The 17,430-nt window shown below is 35.6% G+C and overlaps 1 protein-coding gene across 3 annotated transcripts in view; it reads left to right on the plus strand.

The window, feature by feature from the left end:
• Positions 1 to 17,430, plus strand: part of MYO16 (myosin XVI) — a 386,603-nt gene that overhangs the window by 252,147 nt on the left and 117,026 nt on the right. For all 3 annotated transcript variants that reach the window (XM_035317929.1, XM_035317919.1, XM_035317937.1), the window contains 4 exons: positions 1,396 to 1,513; positions 2,281 to 2,352; positions 2,953 to 3,094; positions 12,002 to 12,074. In XM_035317929.1, the coding sequence (XP_035173820.1) occupies positions 1,396 to 1,513; positions 2,281 to 2,352; positions 2,953 to 3,094; positions 12,002 to 12,074 (405 nt within the window). The remainder of the gene's footprint in view (positions 1 to 1,395; positions 1,514 to 2,280; positions 2,353 to 2,952; positions 3,095 to 12,001; positions 12,075 to 17,430) is intronic.

The raw sequence follows: 17,430 nt of genomic DNA on the forward strand, positions 1-17,430 counted from the left end.
TGGCAACTCATCTGTGGTAAGAGCTATCTTATTCAGAGTTTGGCTGTAAAAAAGGGCAACAGTGTATTGGGTTGTTTTGATATCTTGTTTTGATATCTTTTTTAATCTCCGAATTTGGGATTGTGTAACAGAAAAATATACTGTTGCCCTATGTACATCTATCTCACATAGTGTGAGATTGACGTTCTTGTCTTAAAGTATAATTTCAGGAATCAAACTATCAAACCCCTGTAGTCTGTTTCACAGAAATATTTAAGCATTTATTTTATTTTATTTATTTATTTTTTATTATTTTTTTTTTTACCTATAGCTTCTGCAAACAAATGGAAAGTTGTCCAAGCTTGGTTTTAATGTGTTCAGTATTCATTGCAGTCACCAGAGAGTAAAGGGAATGTATTGGCGAAATATTTCATTTGCATGGTATTTTTTAATCTTACCCTGCAAATTCCAGTAAGTGAGACTTCTTGCTGTCAGTTCTACTGTTTCAGTAGAATTAGGCTGTAAATATTATATTTTTAAAAAATATTTCAAATAAGAGTTATCAAGTAACTTTGCTGTACATAATGCCATGCATTGATATGGTGGATGAACACCTGTTTTTATAATTTCAAAGGAGCACCATTGTTATATAACTGACTTTAAAAAAAAAAAAAAAAAAAAAAGAAAAACACATGTTTTTCATGTCTTAGCTCTTTTTTTTTTTCTTGAATTTAAAAACATTAAACAAACAAAGAAACAAAAACATTCGCTTTCTTCTTGGTGTGGTAATAATGAGGCTAGGAAAAAAATAGCCCCTAAAGATAACTACTTCAGAACATTAGAGACATCTGAAGATAGCATGCAGTCTTGGGGGGTTAATTGTGTGAGCGAGGGGGTTGCTTTTATTTCTTTCCAATCTTACATACAACTTTTACTACTAGGAACCTGCTGAAATTTAAAGCTAGACACTGCTCGTGAATGCTGTTGGCTGAGGAAAAAACAGACTATGCTATTCCCAGAAAAAACAGACTTGCTATTCCCAGATACAGAATTTGTCTTAACGGAAGTGCTCTGTGGAGAAGATATGTTTATTTTTTGCAGAAATAATTCATCCATTAAAGATATCTCAGTATTTTTTCACACACAGTAAAAACGTTTCTTAACTCAGTAGCTAACGTGTTTTACATTAAAACAAATGTTAAAAAGGTAATCTTGTTCTTTTAAGTCCTAGTTGGGTTCCAGTTTGATTTGTAAATCCAAATATTACTGTTAATAGTTATCTCATGAATACTTTTTGATTTAGCAAATGCCAAGGCTATAAACTACTGGAATGTGCATTTCGATAAAGCATTGCCTTTCAGTGGTGTGCCCAACATATCTCTTCTTTGTCTTTAACTGTGCATGAACTACACGCAGGAGGTGGAGAACCTATTTGTGATTCTCTCAGCAATTCTGCATCTTGGAGACATTCGTTTTACGGCTCTGACAGATGCCGAGACAGCACTCGTGTCGGACCTGCAGCTGCTGGAGCAAGGTCAGTGGGACGCGACCTGCCGGCATTGCCTGCTTGGTCCTGCAGTGGGGAGGTTGCGCCAAGCCACCGACAGATGGAAACCCAGCTCCAGGGAGAAAGCCAGCTTCTGGAGCTGTGGGAAGACAAGCACCCAATCGACTTGGATGTTTTATAAACTCCAGATTTTTATGAGACTAAATAAAATGCTAGGATTGCGAATTATCCAATTCAATGTCAGATTTAATGGTGTCGTTTGCCAAAAGAAGTTGTTCCGTGCACTTTGTGCAGCCCTCTTTTAAAACTCTCTTGTGCTGCTCGTCAACAGCTGAACAATTTGCATTGAATCAAATTCCTTCCAAAATCTGTGTCTTAAGAAGGTCTCATGCTTTCATGCTTTGAAGTTTGCCCTGTTGGTCACTAATAAATCTCCTCAAAGTGGCTTATGGATACAGATCGTCAATAAATAGCATACCTTAACTGTAATAGGAGAGAAAGTCTGCCAAGCACTGTGGAAAGTCCTGAGTAATCTTTAAAGAGGAAAGAGAGCTGTAATGTAATATACAGATACACTCCAACTTCACAAAGTGCTGATTATAGTAATCCATTTTTATATGTTCATTAATTCTGATTACTCCTGTGACAGTGATCTTTCCTTTAATGTGTGGGTTCTTTCACTGTTCAAAAAATAACATCTACATAAGAAAATCTATTATAAAAATGAAATATGCAGTTCAGCACAAATTCTTCAAATTCTTTAAAGCTTTCTTTAAATTCTCTTTTAATTTCAGTGGCAGGGATGCTGCAGGTTTCACCAGATGAACTCGCTTCAGCCTTAACAACTGATGTTCAGTATTTTAAAGGTAATCTTTTCCAAGCTTACATTCTCATAGATCAGACCTGATGTCATTTTGATCCTTCTGATTTGAGAATTTTAAAAGCAGATCATTTTTTTCTTTATTTTTTATGGTCTCATGAAAAGTCAATTCCTTTCCCTGAGGAATACGTAGGATTATCCACCATGCAATATGTCAGACCACTGAATTAGAACTGTCTTTATAGCATGGAGCAAAGGAGCTTTGCAGTCTGACACTGGTGGACTCCTCGCTTTATTAATCTTACAAGTATGTCAAGATGACAGATTAGTTGTTAATACTAAGAACTAAAGTCAACAGGAGTGTCCCTAAAAACACTAGTTTTGAAGAAGTTCTTTCCAGTAAAATGCTAGTTGTGTGTGATAAGGATACCTTTTTCAATTGAAAAGAAGTTCATGTTTCCAAACTGAAGATCTTGTGAGTGTTAATAGTCTTTCATCTTTCACTGCAGGCTTCAGAAAGAAACTAGCACCTTGTATAGCTGAGGCAAAGGAGAAGTAAAATGGATGGAAGGACTTATTGTAACTAAATTTACTTAAAGCAAGCTTTACAAATTGTTTTATTTCTATTTTCTGATTTCTCTCTTAGGAGACACGATAGTACGGAGGCACACTATAGAGATTGCAGAATTTTACCGGGATCTCTTGGCAAAATCTCTGTATGGTCGTTTATTTAGCTTTCTAGTCAACACAATCAACTGCTACCTCCAAAATCAAGATGAGACTGGCAGGTAATGATTACCATTACAAACTAATAGCTGTGTCATTATCTGTTCAAATTCAAATCCATAATAGAAACATAATGCCATCACATAATGCATTTTATCACAGCACGAAACTGAAACTCGAGTCCTTATTGCTCGCTGGTCATTCCTGGAATGTTTCAAATTGTTTCCTCAATTATAAGTTTGTTTGTTTATTTGTTTACATGGCTGAATAAGATACTTTATGCAGTTACCTGTATTGGTGGTTAGAATTAGTAGTCTTTTAAGAGTTGACAATACAGAATGAACTAAGCAAAAATCTGAACTATGCAAAAAACCTTTCAAAAGCAAAAATCTGCTTGATGTTTAAGTTTGTGCAGAATATACTAGTTCTTTGCCCCCCAAACTTTGACCTTAGCACTGGTTATTAAAAACAGATTTTTTTTCAGAGGCCTTCAAATGAATGTTTAAACTTCACTTACCATTGAATACAAGTTGCTGTCCAATGTGGTTTTGTAGAAAAAGAAAAAAATGCTAATTAGTATGTGTCACTGTCAAGCATGCATCACAGTCAAGAAACAGGAAAGAAAAAGAAAAAAAAAAATCTCAGTAGAATCAAAGTTGCAAACTAAGACAGGAGACCTAATTAGCTGAGCTGTGACTTAACCAAGATTTAGCATCTCACGTGTGCAGATGGACTTTCTTATGAACATCAGGTGCAAGATGTCTTGGCATTATTGATAAATGGAAATCTGCAGAAGACAGATGTAGGACTTCCAAAAGGGAATAAGTAATTTATCCTTAAATCGTATCTGGCTTGGCTTCAGAAGATAAATATTTATCAGGTGTACTCTTCTAGAGTTGTTAAGTTTGAAGACTTTGCAATTTTTATTTTATTTTATTTTGTTTTGTTTTATTTTATTCTTTACATATTTGTAGACCAATTAGCACTAAATCACATTTCTCTTCTATAAACTTGACTAAAACAAAAGGCTACCATACCTGAAAACCTCAGAGTGTTCTGCACACACAAAAAAAGCTTTCCCTGGCTATATAAAACACCAGAATGCCTACCTTTCCACTGGAGGCAAAGGAAAGGCTTTCCAGTAATACTTTTTATATACTAATACTAATTTGCTCTGTTTCTGACTGTACAGCCCCTTACAATTGCAGGCACCTGGACAATCAAGCTAAAGCTACTTTTCAATCCCTGTGTTAATTTGAAATACTGTGTTTATAACAAGGAAGAACAATGGCATTGGTCATGTTCAATTCTTCCCCATTCTTTCCTGTAACTTATGGAACACAGGCTTAGCTCAGCACTTGTCTGTCTCAGACAACAATACAATTCAGGCATTTCTAATTACAGTGAGCTCATTTGTAGTGATTGTTGAGGAAAACAAAACAAAACAAAACCACTAGAATAAGCATATTAAAAATATTTGAAGAACAGTTGATATATTTTTTTTAATGTGGAATTGTGCTATTTTGACATTATCCACATCTCACACTTTTTCAAAATAGGATGTTGTATATCTCTGTTGTTCAGTAATGTATACCTGTGACTTCTATATATCATAGGACCTTAAAATATTGAAAGTCAAGGCGGTTTGTCTATTGTTTACCTTGTATTCTCCTCTTATTGCAATCATATGTGCCTGAGGTGACTCGTGGAAATATTTCTCTGTGAAATTATTTCCACCTGTCTGGTAACTTGAAGGCTATGTGATGTTGTAAGTCCTAGCTAAAATGCAACAGCTTTTTGATGTCAAGAATGAAAAATTTGCAATAGTTTTTTATTATACGTATGCTTGAAAAAGTGGAATTCTGTGTTGAGGTTGGCTAATGGCAACTAACAAGCTCAAGATATATTGGCAATGCTGACAAGACATTACATTTTTGCAGGCCAAATTCAGCCTGAGGTCCCTTTCCAAAGTTGAAGACAAATAGCTTATTTTAAGTAAAAATGATGTTAATTGTCCTTCATTGATATTTCAACCTCAGTTGCATTTGCCAGCTTAAGATAGAAAAACACCTCCCTCCATCTCCAGCCTTCTTTTTGTCCAGACTAATCATATTGATTTACCTGTCATAGTAAATCAAGGCATAGCACAGGTTAAGATGCAACATGAATTAATGCAAGTCATTGCCTGGATCTGTGATTTGTGGTTCGGATTTATTTCATATACACTTGAGCAAATCCAGCAATTAACAGTTTTTATCTCCAGTTTGGTGTACTTTTAATAAACCTGTACTTAAAAGTCCACCAAAGATATCAACTATCATGGCTAAATAAGGCTGACAGATTTCAGGCCACACTTTATTTCCTGGCTAGAGAGCTGCACAATTATTACTTCCTGGACAGGATGAAACCCTTATCACAAATCTGGAATAAGGTTTCTAGCTCAGTTCTCTTGTTTTGTTGTGAGGTAGCTTAACTCTACTTCCATGAGAATTTATGAAACAATAAAATTAGATTTATGACTTAGTAACTCTAAGAAACATCTGACCTTGACATTTTTGAGGAAATTAGTTACTTGTTTTTAACTTTAAGGTGAAGCTACTAGATTTTTTTTCATTAGTATTGATTTATATTTGCTATGAAACAGCTTGTGGCTGGTTTCAGGCAAAGTAAATGTGATGATTGCCATTAGATCTAAGGGAAGGGGAGATGATTTCATGAAAAGCTACAAAAAACATGCCCTAGAGATATAAAGTATAGAGGATAAAGTTGTTTCCCTAATCCAACAAATGCACTACTTTATAATGCCATTCAATAAATATGTACTAAGGGTTTTTAATGACAATGTAAAGTGAAATAATACACCTTCAGAAATGTTGTTTGCCTTCATAAGAAGTTACTTACGATTTTGTCAAGTTGGAACTAACTCATAGCCATTGATGCTAGCTTGTACTGGTTGCAAAGTACTTTGAAGTTGATTACTTTATTCATCCTACTTGATATTTTTTTCAAAGAAATCCATGGGGGAAAAACTTTTTTTATTTTTTTTTTTTGTAATTGGAAGTTAGAACGGGATTAGAGAAAAGCTATGAAAATGTCTCACAGGTGTTTATCATTTTTTTTTAAATGATTACTTCTTACATTCACTCATTCATACAATGACTTTGTATTCCACTTATTTTATCATTTTAAAAGTTGTCTATATGATCTTTTTCCCAAGACTATTAACTCTTAAAAGTTTACTTCTGTTTTTCTTCCATTCAAATGTATATGCTGTTTTTCTGTTTTTAGCTAAAAGAGACTAGAGCTGTCAGGATTGCCTAAATGTGGCATTTCAAGTTACTAAATTGCACTTTAGGGAAGTTGGATCTGATGGTCCAAATATTAGTAAATCAGTATCATGAGATGGTGTGTTAAGAATGCTTGACTCATTCTTTAACAGGACTTTACATTCATGGAGTTTTAAGGATGTCTGTGAACTCTTCTGAAATATGTATATTTTCTATTTTCTTATGAAAACCAAGCTAATTAGATATCTTTGCTTTAGAAAATCTAGATATTGTCTTCCCTGTCTGCTATTAAGAAGAAGGCACTGTGTTTTACCTAGTTAGCAAAGAGTCTCTCTGTTATGTGCCCTAAAGATGGGGCTAATGCCAATATACATGCTGTGCTATAGGTAAGTAAATGAAACTAGCAGTCAGCTAGGCTCCATGTCTGTAGGTCAGCCACAGGACTTTTCTCTTTCAAATATAGAATATAGAATATTCCTACATCTGTATTTTCTGAAAGCTTGTGTGTTCTGGCCATGTAATCTTATTTCCAGTGCAGTTCGAGTATTGCCAGAGAGTAGCAGTGCAACATTTATGTGGGTAAAGGAAAGATCTCCCAAATCTCATTCACTGAATTCTTAATACACTTCATCTGATTTATACTATGATCATGGGTGAGATATTCTGAAACAGAAGTCTGCTGAACTTTTAAAAAAAAAATCTGAGCATACACTAAAACTTTTATTCATCTATTATTGAACCCCATAGAAGGATGCTGAGAATGCAGGAGGAAGAGGGGCAGTTCCTATTCAGAACATGAGCCCACAAAATAATGAGAACTGTCTATATGTGGTCATAGGGGAAATTTTAAAACATACAAACAATGCAAAGCATCTAATGCAATATTGTGTGTAATATTATTACTTTGAGATCATACAATATTGTGTGTAATGTAATATTTCGAGATCTACTTCAGTCTGTATCATTTTCAGAGCTTCATTAAACAAGAAAACACTGTGTCTTAAAGCAGATTTTACTTTAAAGGGGAAAATGTATGTAGAGAAGTGTATGTGCTAGTGATGAGAGGGCTATAGATCTTGAGTCTATTAGCAAAGGATTTTCTTCTTTCCTACCATACCTGTCGAGTCACTCAAGGAAATGCCTGTTATATGCACAGTCAGTGTTTCCTTCTACCATGTCCAACCACTGCCTATCTGTACCTCTCACACTTGGTTATGGTAATATTAAAAGAACAATGGCAGGTGTTTATCAAAATAACTGGGAGATGTGGAAACGCCACCACGTCTCTGAAAAAAAAAAAAAAAAGAGAGAAAAAAACTTAAACCTAAATCTCAGAAAAGCTGCTCTCAAAAGTCTCAGAAATTAGTTTGTTTAAGTAACTGAGATGAAGAACATTTACAACTGTACATCAGCCCGTGTCTCATGAGCACCCTTCAGGAGCTGTATTTATGACAGCAGGTGCAATCTGTCCCCCTGGGAGCACTGAGCGGGACTAAGTAAGATTCTGAGTGTGGCAGCTCTCAGTTGAAGGCTGAGAATATATATATGAGATATCTATATATCTCATCCTAGAAATACTTAGTCATTAATCAGTATTGCATCTGGTTTATCCAGATCAGACCTAAGATAACTAGTTTCCTTCCTTGTTACTAGTAGAAGTTGGAGGAAGAGCAAGAAATGTTATATCTGGGACAGATGAGAAGACATGTTAGATCAGACTGCCTCAACAGATTCACTTCACTGCTTTGTGTAGGCACATGAAAAATGAAAATGGGAGTGAACCTTATGGATTTCAGAGCTGAAAACCATCTGGGATGAAAAAAGAGTGATCAAATAACATCCTGTAGGCTTGTCTGAAATGATGGGTCAGAAGTATTGTAAAGGGAATTCTGTTCACCTCTACCAGAAATGGCAAACAGGTCAAAAGTATCTCTTGATGAATGGCAAGATATCTGCCAAGACAGTAGATCATCAGACAGGATGTCTGGTATATATGTATTGTTTTTAAGAGTTGCTAAGAATTTTTATGCTGTTTCTTTACAATGCAACTTCTAAGCGTACAATATCAAAAGGTGTTTCTAGTCTATGAGGAACATATATACAGAGGGAATCATTCTGAAGAACAAGGAAAAACCAGAGACATGGTAAAATATTATTGGTTGAAAGGCTGTTTTGTAAATCAGAAAAATTAAATCAGATGTAGTTAACATCCACTGTGTGTTTTAACTATTCACAGTGTCTATACTAGTGTCAGAGATGGAAACTTTCTTTAAATATTGGCAAACTACTGTTTTCCTAATTTTTATGCTAAAAAGTACTGTGAAACCTGAAAAAAAAAATCAGTCATATTACCAATACATTGTGCTACACAAAAAGAAAGTACTACTTTATAATTGAATCTCATTTCCATACAGAATACAAATGCGTAACCTTCTCTTATTTTCTAAATAAACACATAATATTGCATAATGTAATTGAAATCTCAGTCCCCTGTATCTTATGATAGTTGTTTTATTTATACATATTAAATATTGAATGTCTGAGACATAATAAGGAAAAGTGTAAATGATGTTTATTAACCAGTAAAAATGTACAGTAAAATAAAGGAATTATTTAGAACAAAAAGTACTATTTTCTAATATTTGTTCTTTTGGACATGGGTGACATGCCCTTTCATTTGTAAACATGGGATCATTCATGCTTTATTCTGCCTTGGGGATCTCTGCTATGATTAATTTAAGAAAAGTAATTTTTCTGGAATTAATATGATTGACAGCTACCCAAGAAACCATACATGGACCCTTCCTCTAAGGATAAATGTAGTATAGAACAGAGGAAGACAAAAAGACAGAAAAAATAAAGCAAATCTTTGCATGTAATTACAAATAAAACATTTAATTTTGATGTTGCTCTGTCTGTTGCTGTTTAATTTGCAAAACTGGGCAGTATTTAGTACAGAAAATTACTGTCATTCTTGGTGAAATTTTGCATATAAAGCCACAATATAGTAATAAATTATCACTATTCTAGGGATACGGAGCCTTGTTCATTATATTTGCCCTATAGGCAAGATATTAATTATGTAAAACCTTCAGCTCTTTTCATGTAGTGTGTGCATCTTCTAATAATACTAAGCGAAGATTATCAGGTGAAGTTCATCAAAATACTGGAGTGTCATGTTTTCCTGGAAAAAATAAAAATAAAAATGTGCATCTCCATGAAAATCAAGACATTTCTTGGAAATCTCACCGTTTTGATAAAGAATATTACATGAAGTAGTCAGTAGGCTGGCTGCTAAGGCTTTTCCTGAGAGTTCTAGAAACTAGAGCTAGGTTCTTGTTTTGCCTGATTTATAATATTTCCATAGGTCAGTTGGTTTTGCACTTTTCCTTATGCAAATATTAACCTATTTTGTGAGAAATAGTAAGAGAGACTAATTTGACTAAATAACAATCATGGCACTCAGCTGAGATGTAAGCAGTCCAGCCTCAAATCCATTCATTGAATTAGACATAGAAGGGGTTCATTGAATTAGAGAAGGGGTAAGCTGTTCCATCAGCATTATGTAGATCTTAATAATTGTGAAATATAATGCAATATTTCAGTGTTGTATTGCTTAGCAGTTTCTGTTACACTTTCCTATGAGTAAGGCTATAGCTAAATAACAAAATAATAAAGTAAAAGTGAAAACCTATCAAGTATTTTGAAATTGAAAAAACTATATATATTTTTTTTTTTTCTAGAACTTATTCAAACAGCATAATAATTCTGGCTTTTGAATGTTATTCAGAGGTAGTTTATTTTTAAAATGTTTATTTCTTTATAAAAATGGACCAGTCTCATTGAAAACACATGACAAAGAATGTACATCCATCCCTCATCAGTAACACTTGAGAATGAGGCTTACATTTTTAAACACAATTTAAATCGCGCTCAGAGAAGGAGGTAGTGATATATTTTTCTGCTTCATGTTGTAGAAATTCCCTTGGAAGCTAATCAACCTCATGATAACCTCTTCTGCACAACAAAATCATTCTAGATAAGATTTATTATGCAACATCCAATGTCTGACATTTATGCATATAGCCAGTCTTGTGACGATCAGTAGTGCATTGAACTGGTATGCCTTAGAAATGAAGACAAACTTTGTGGATATCATTTCTGAAGAAGGCTCTATTAGTCTCTGAGGACTGTTTTTTTTTTTTTTTGTTTTTTGTTTTTTTTCTAGTCTGGTTTATAGTAGTCATTTTTAATTATTATTGTTTTACTGTTTTGGTTGTTATATAGGATTTGTTTTCAGGGCTGGATCTCTGCCTAATTGAATGGTAATGTTTACATTGACTGTAATAGAAATGTACTGAAGTACTTTGACAGTGAATCACCTTTTTTTTCCCTTTACCTTTATATCTTGGTTTGCACATAGATTTAAGCAGAGAAGAAATGTGAAACAGGAAGGAAAAATGTGGAAGGAAAGTAGATCTCAGAAACAGGAGGCTGCAATATTACTTGTATGCATGCAACCTCATACATTTACAAATTGTGTTGGAAAAAAGAAAGGAAAACTCATATACTTTAGCAAGTGTCCATCTCCTTTCTCATGAAACTGAAAGATTTTTCCTTTGCTATTTTTTCCTGCTCCAAGAGATCTATTGGCTATAGTGGAAAGTCTTTCATCCTGCTAGCAGAATACTGCACCCTGAAGAAAGTCACACTGCATTCATATAGGAAAAATGCAAGCTTTTTAATGGCCTCTTTTAATTTTCTCTCTCTAATGGTAATGTGAAGAACATGAAGAAAAAGCTCAGCTTCAGCCAGCCCAGCCCTTTCATATAATGTTCTCAAATCCTTCCATAGCAAGCAATGGGCTATCCCAAAACATCAGTTTTGCTCCCTGTTAATGACCTCAGGTTCTTCTCCAGATCTGGATGACAATGACTTAGTCCCAAGTAAGTACAGAGTAATAACACCTCGGTCCTTTTCCAATTTTACCTGTTCAAATCCTAGGTGACTACCATATCCCAGTCTTTCCACAGGACCTAAGTATAAGCCCTTCCCTGAATACATGCAGTGGTGTATGACAAATGAGATGCACAGCCAACAAGTATTTTTAAATATGTACAAAAAAGAAACATCTGTCTTCTTCATACCCAAATCCTGACTGTTCTTTCTTCTGGGAGATGTAATCTCTTGTGCAGCCTGAGCTCACAACTTCTGCTTGATGCTGGCACTGAGGACTTGGGCTTGATATGCATTTAGTAGGAGCAGTTCTGGCTGTTGAGTAAATAGAAGCTGAAAGGGGTGCCTGAGTGCAACCAGGAAATTTTGAAACTTCCCGTCAGTGGCTACTCCTCATCTGAATGAGTAGATACCTATACCTTTAGAAAATGGATTTTAAAAAAGCTAAGCTTTTTTTTTTTTTTTTTTTTTAATTGTTCTAAAACAATCTAAAACCTCTTTTTTTTTTTTTTTTTTCTTAATGCTTGTATATTGGTAGGTACAATTTTGGTTGTTATGTTGTATATATAGTCTGCATGAGTGATTCATACCATGTTTTTGAAATGAAGGCTGTTTTCATCCTAGAACAGAAGTACTTTTGTGAGAAACAACAGATATATTATCATCTTTCTTGAATTCTTATTATCTGTGTTTTGGTTTTGTTTGTTTGTTTGTTTGTTTTTCCAGTGACCAGATATTTGAAATTGGAATACTGGATATTTTTGGATTTGAAGAATTTCAAAAGAATACTTTTGAACAGGTAAGTAGCTTTGTTTTGCTGAATTTATTATAACTGTCATTCATCTTTAAATGTGTTTTGTTTTGGTTTTTAGCCAAAACAAGTGTTTTGATCAGAATAAAAATGTCAAGGGGGAGAAAACTTGCTTTTAAAATATTTTTCCCAGTCTTCCTGTATAGGTCTGAATTGAAATCCAGGCTTTGTAGTGCTATTAATCATTTTAAAAGAATCTGGTAAACATGTATCATAATGATTTGGAAGAGGAGCCTCGAAAGAAAACCTGAAAGTACTTAGTGTTGACTGTTTTCATGCTTGCGGAAGCGATACTTCAGATAGGTCAGTGAATAGGATGACAGTAGACAAGATTGGGAGAAAGATCAAAAGGTCTTCAGATGCCTTAAAGAGAATTAAAAAAAAAAAAAAAAAAAATCCATTATGCTAACTGCTATTGCTGGCAGATTCACCTCTGTGTGACTCTTCAACATGAGACTTTTTTAAAGTTGAATTACATCCATGGAAAATAAATTAAACTTTAGCTCAATTAATGCTTTAAAATCCATTTAAATATCAAACATTTTTTGAAAGTGATAGAACTATTTGCCCACCTTTAACACTAGTCTCATAACACCAAAGCTCTTGAGAAGTGCATATTCCAAAAGCAGTAGCAACTCTACACAACACGCTGAAGGAGATGTGTAAGTTATTGTTCAGTTGTTCATTCATTCTCTTATGCAGCAGAAGAAAATTAAAGCAGTAGGAAGAAGACAAAAAAGGCAACAAAGGACCTACTATTGTTTGAAATCAGGATTTGCCCATTCATCTCAGTTAATCCATTGTTTTATGGCTCAGCTTTCTTTTTCTAGTGAAATAGAAGTCATAGTGATGCTTTAGTTCAGTATGTGTAGAATGTTTACTTGGCCACACAATTTCCAAAAGTCCAAAAGCACAAACAGGGCCTCTGCCTTCAAAATAGCATGTAAGAATACAATAACACATATTTCCAGTTCCGCTCTTACAGAACTGTTTTTGCTGTTACAGTTTTGCCTAACTTGAAAGCTTTGTTGGAATAAGTCCTACAGATACATGCCAATATTCAGAGTCATTTACTCTGTGTGAATATCTTCTTTAGGTGAAAATATTAAGTGAAAAATAGGAAACATTTTGAAGGATCAAAAACATGCAAAAAAAATCTCATAAAACCTAATGATTAACAAGGATATAGTATTCTGTGCATTTTAAAAGAATCTCAGAAGAGAGGAGTGTGCCTTGAGACTTTTTTTTTTTTCCCCTTTGGCTTTGTTCTGCATTTTTTTTTCTTATGAAACATACATAGATTCTATAACTGACATTTGATAAAATACCGTCAATTCCACTTTCTAGAGAAAGCCATTTTCTGCTAAGTGACTACATAAGATGCTTGAGGAGATACAAACAGAAAAACATGTAAAAGTAGTTTATTTTATGATTTCTGCATAGCAAACAAGGTACTTTCAAGGTCAAGTTTGAATTTTTATTTTATTTTTTTTATAAATACATTTCAGGAGACATAGATTGTCCTTCTCCTTGGACTGAGTGGGTTTTGTTGAGTAATATTGAGTAACACTGTGGGTCATTACATCAGAAACTAGTGAATTGCATTCCTTAAAAGACAGAACGGTGGTGAGGGAATGACAGAGTTCATTTTTATGAGGACTCTGTCATGTGGTTAACACATCAGATTACTGAAGCAATAGGTTGCAGTATGAGCAAACAGAAGCAGTTTGTATCTCCACACGATGCAATTGTGTAGACATACCCCAAACAACCTGCACTCAGGAGCTTGAGCTGTGTATCAGCCTAGCCTAGCTCAGTATCCTGCCTGGGCTCGTTAGCCCTGTTGATAAACAGGCGTGTTAGCCCCGACAGGGTCCTCATGCAAAGTATTGCATCATGTCTGCAAACATGCCCGGTGTCAAGGCCTGTCATTGCAGAACGTTAACATTAAATGAGCCTAGCAGCTGAACAGTGGAGGAGACATAGAAAATACGTTTTTTAATTAGATTTAGATTAATATATTTTAAAATGGCATAGCAAAAGTAATTTGGTGGAAATTAACCTTTGGTTTCAAAGTAGTGTAAGAGAAGGAATTCTTTGTGATAACTGTTTGCCTGCTTTCTTGAAAAGAAAAGAAAAGAAAAGAAAACAAAACAAAAAAACAAAACAAAACAATTATTTTCATGAATGATTAAAATCCCTTGGCTGATGAAATCTTGGGACATTCCAAGCAGATGTGTGAATCTTTCTGGTGCTTCAAATTGGGTTAATTGGGTTAATTGGTAGACATTTTAAAATACCATTTAAGAGAACAATATGGTACTAAGTCATATGTCAATTTAAGCAATATGTTTAAATAGACTGTTTGAAGACATTTCAGGAAGAGAGAGATGAATAAACCAAGCAGAACAACAAGATCACTCCAGTGAGTGTGTTGGAACGATAAACAAAGAATTGGACTGGTAACAGTTTATGAACAGTGCACAGGATGAGATCAGAGAAAATTAAGGTTGACTATGTCTATATCAAGAACCTGGTAACTTCTGCAGGCAAAAAGGTGTGGCTGATGGCTTACAAGGAGAAAAGTTTTATAGATTATTACAAAAAAGAAGGTATTAGAAGTTAAAAACAATATTATTTGTTTTGCTTGCACTTGGCATGCATTGGTATAGAAACATATCTGTAATATATTATATTTAAAATATGATAGCAAAAATAGTATGTGATTATTTTTGAAACAATGTTAGTGAATGAGTGTAAAGAATAAATGACAGTGAGTGGAGTTGGGATTTCTGGTATGAAACTCTTACAACACAGATTTAAAAACAGAGGACGATATTTTTAGAAGCTGTATTCTGAGGGAGTCGTTGCTCAATAAAATCTGAAAACTTTTGACTAGGACTGGTCATCAGCTGAGCTATGGTAAATGACTACACTTTTAGCTCACCCCAGTTACAATTTACAGTCACTTCTTAGCAATGATCATTAGTTTGGGAACAGCATTTTCCTAGGGCAGCTGTGTAACTGCTGTTCCAGAACAGCTTTATATACAGCCACACTGGAAAGTGGTTTGGCCAGGATCTCCTGGTCAAACTCAAACATAAAAAGGAAGCATATGGAGATTGGAAGCAAACTGGACATACATAAGTCCATGTACCATGATGGGATGCTCCAAGAAGTGCTGGAACTGGCAGAAGTCTTTGTGAGGCCACATTTGATAGTCTGTGATCAGTCATGGTGACAGGGAGAAGTGCCTAAAGACTGTAGGAAAGCAAATGTCACTCCTATCTTCAACAAGGGCAAGAAGGAGGACCCAGGGAACTACAGGCTGGTCAGCTTCACCTTGATCCCAGTGAACACGATGGAGCAGCTAATCCTGGAAACCATTTCCAGTTACATGAAGTAGAAGAAAGTTATCAGCAGAAGTCAGCATGGATTACCAAAGGGAGTTCATGCTTGACCAGCCTGATGAATTTTCATAATGAAATGACAAGCCTGATCATAGAATCATTACAGAATCACAGAATAGCCTAGGTTGGAAGAGACCTCCAAGATCACTGAGTCCAACCTCTGACCTAATGCTAACAAGTCCTCCACTAAACCATATCCCTAAGCTCTACATCTAAAAGATGTACATCTAAAAGATGTACATCTACATCTTTTAAAGACCTCCAGGGATGGTGACTTTGGTGACATTGAATCATTAAGGTTGGAAAAGAACTCTGAGATCATCTGGTCCAACCACCCACCTACCACCAATATTACAGTGACTCTTCCACCTCCCTGGGCAACCCATTCCAATTATTAACAACTTGTTCTGAGAATAAATTTCTCCTCATTTCCAACCTGGACCTCCCCTGGTGCAACTTGAGGTCATTCCCTCTAGTCCTATCACTAGTTATCTGTGAGAAGAGGCCAACCCCCAGCTCACCAAAATGGACTCTACGTAGACACTTTCTGATATCTATCAATGGGTAAAATGAAAAAAATATTTAACTTGTGGTAAATAATGTATTTAGCTCTTGCATGATATTTTGCCTCTTTAGTCCTCTTAAGCTTTGCAAAGAAAGTATATATCATAACCTTATTTATTTATTTATTTATTATAGGAAATATAAGCAATTTATCTGAGTTAGGACTGAAAGTTACTGAAATAGTCAAATGTCTGTTGACTCCCATTCTACTCTATACCCAATAAAGTGTGTGCAGCATTATCTGTGTGAGGCAGCAGAGTGCTGGGAGAAGCATGGCTCCTGTAGCAGCATGGTGCTGCACTTCTCTTGCCATAGGAGTCAGCTGGCTCCGAGAGCACACATCATTGCCTGCTCAACTCAGGGCTTCAGTTCCAAGTCACTACAGTGAAGCGAAAGAGCTTGTACAAGCCAGCTGTGTTCACAGGAATTTTAGCTTACGTTTATTATTAGGTGCTGTAAATCTTAACTTCTCAGTGGGTTATTTCTTTAGTTAACTCTGCTGAGACCTTTGATTTTGTCATGTCACCTTCCCCAGCTAAAAGAGCCATCACATTTTTTTGTTAATTGATTATTTTCCCTCAGCCATGAGCCTGTTTCTAGGTACCTAAATGTAAGGTCATGTTGCCTTTTATGTAGATAGATGGGCATGAATAGATAAAAGTTACATAAATTAACTTTTCTACAGTCATTACGGTCTCAGTGATAGCAGATGGGAGGTCACATACGCAAGTGTCTGCACTCAGGCAGTCCAAAGGGCACTCCAATACTTAATTTTATGCAGAAAAATCAGTCTTTGGTTTTGCTTGTCCTGAGCATAGATGAATGGGAATGTGGTCCGGTTAGCCTCCATGCACAAGGTTTTAATATCCCTGTCAGGGAGCAGCTGGAGACAGCTGCCCCCTTGGTACCAGGGAGCCGGCCATGCCCACCCTGATGGGCACCATCAGTCAGGGTCTGAACATGGTGGGCAGAGTCAGGGCTGGTAACGGGACTTGTCGCCAGCCCTGATACAGCAAGCAGCAAGCCAGGGCTGGGGTCCCATAAGGAGCAGTGGGAGATGGGTCTGGAAACTGACTGTCATGGTGTCTCTGGGGCAGGAACTGGGCCCATGGACAAAGTGTAGGTAGAGGTCCCAGGGGAGGCTGAGTAGGGTCATGAAAATCAGTGCTCCCAAGGGGTCTGACAAACCTGTGCTATAATCTGTTGCTCAACCCAGTTCCTGAGAGCCTTTCACTCTGTATAGCTTTTGTCAGGGTGTACCCTTGTTCCCTGACAATCTCTTTGTCTTTTTTTTTTTTTTTTTTTCATTCTGCACATATTTTTTTTCATTTGTTCAGGATGCTGTTATCTGTGCAGCAGATTCAAGCAAA

This window comes from Oxyura jamaicensis, chromosome 1 (assembly GCF_011077185.1).
Source record: "Oxyura jamaicensis isolate SHBP4307 breed ruddy duck chromosome 1, BPBGC_Ojam_1.0, whole genome shotgun sequence".
NCBI lineage: Eukaryota > Metazoa > Chordata > Aves > Anseriformes > Anatidae > Oxyura > Oxyura jamaicensis.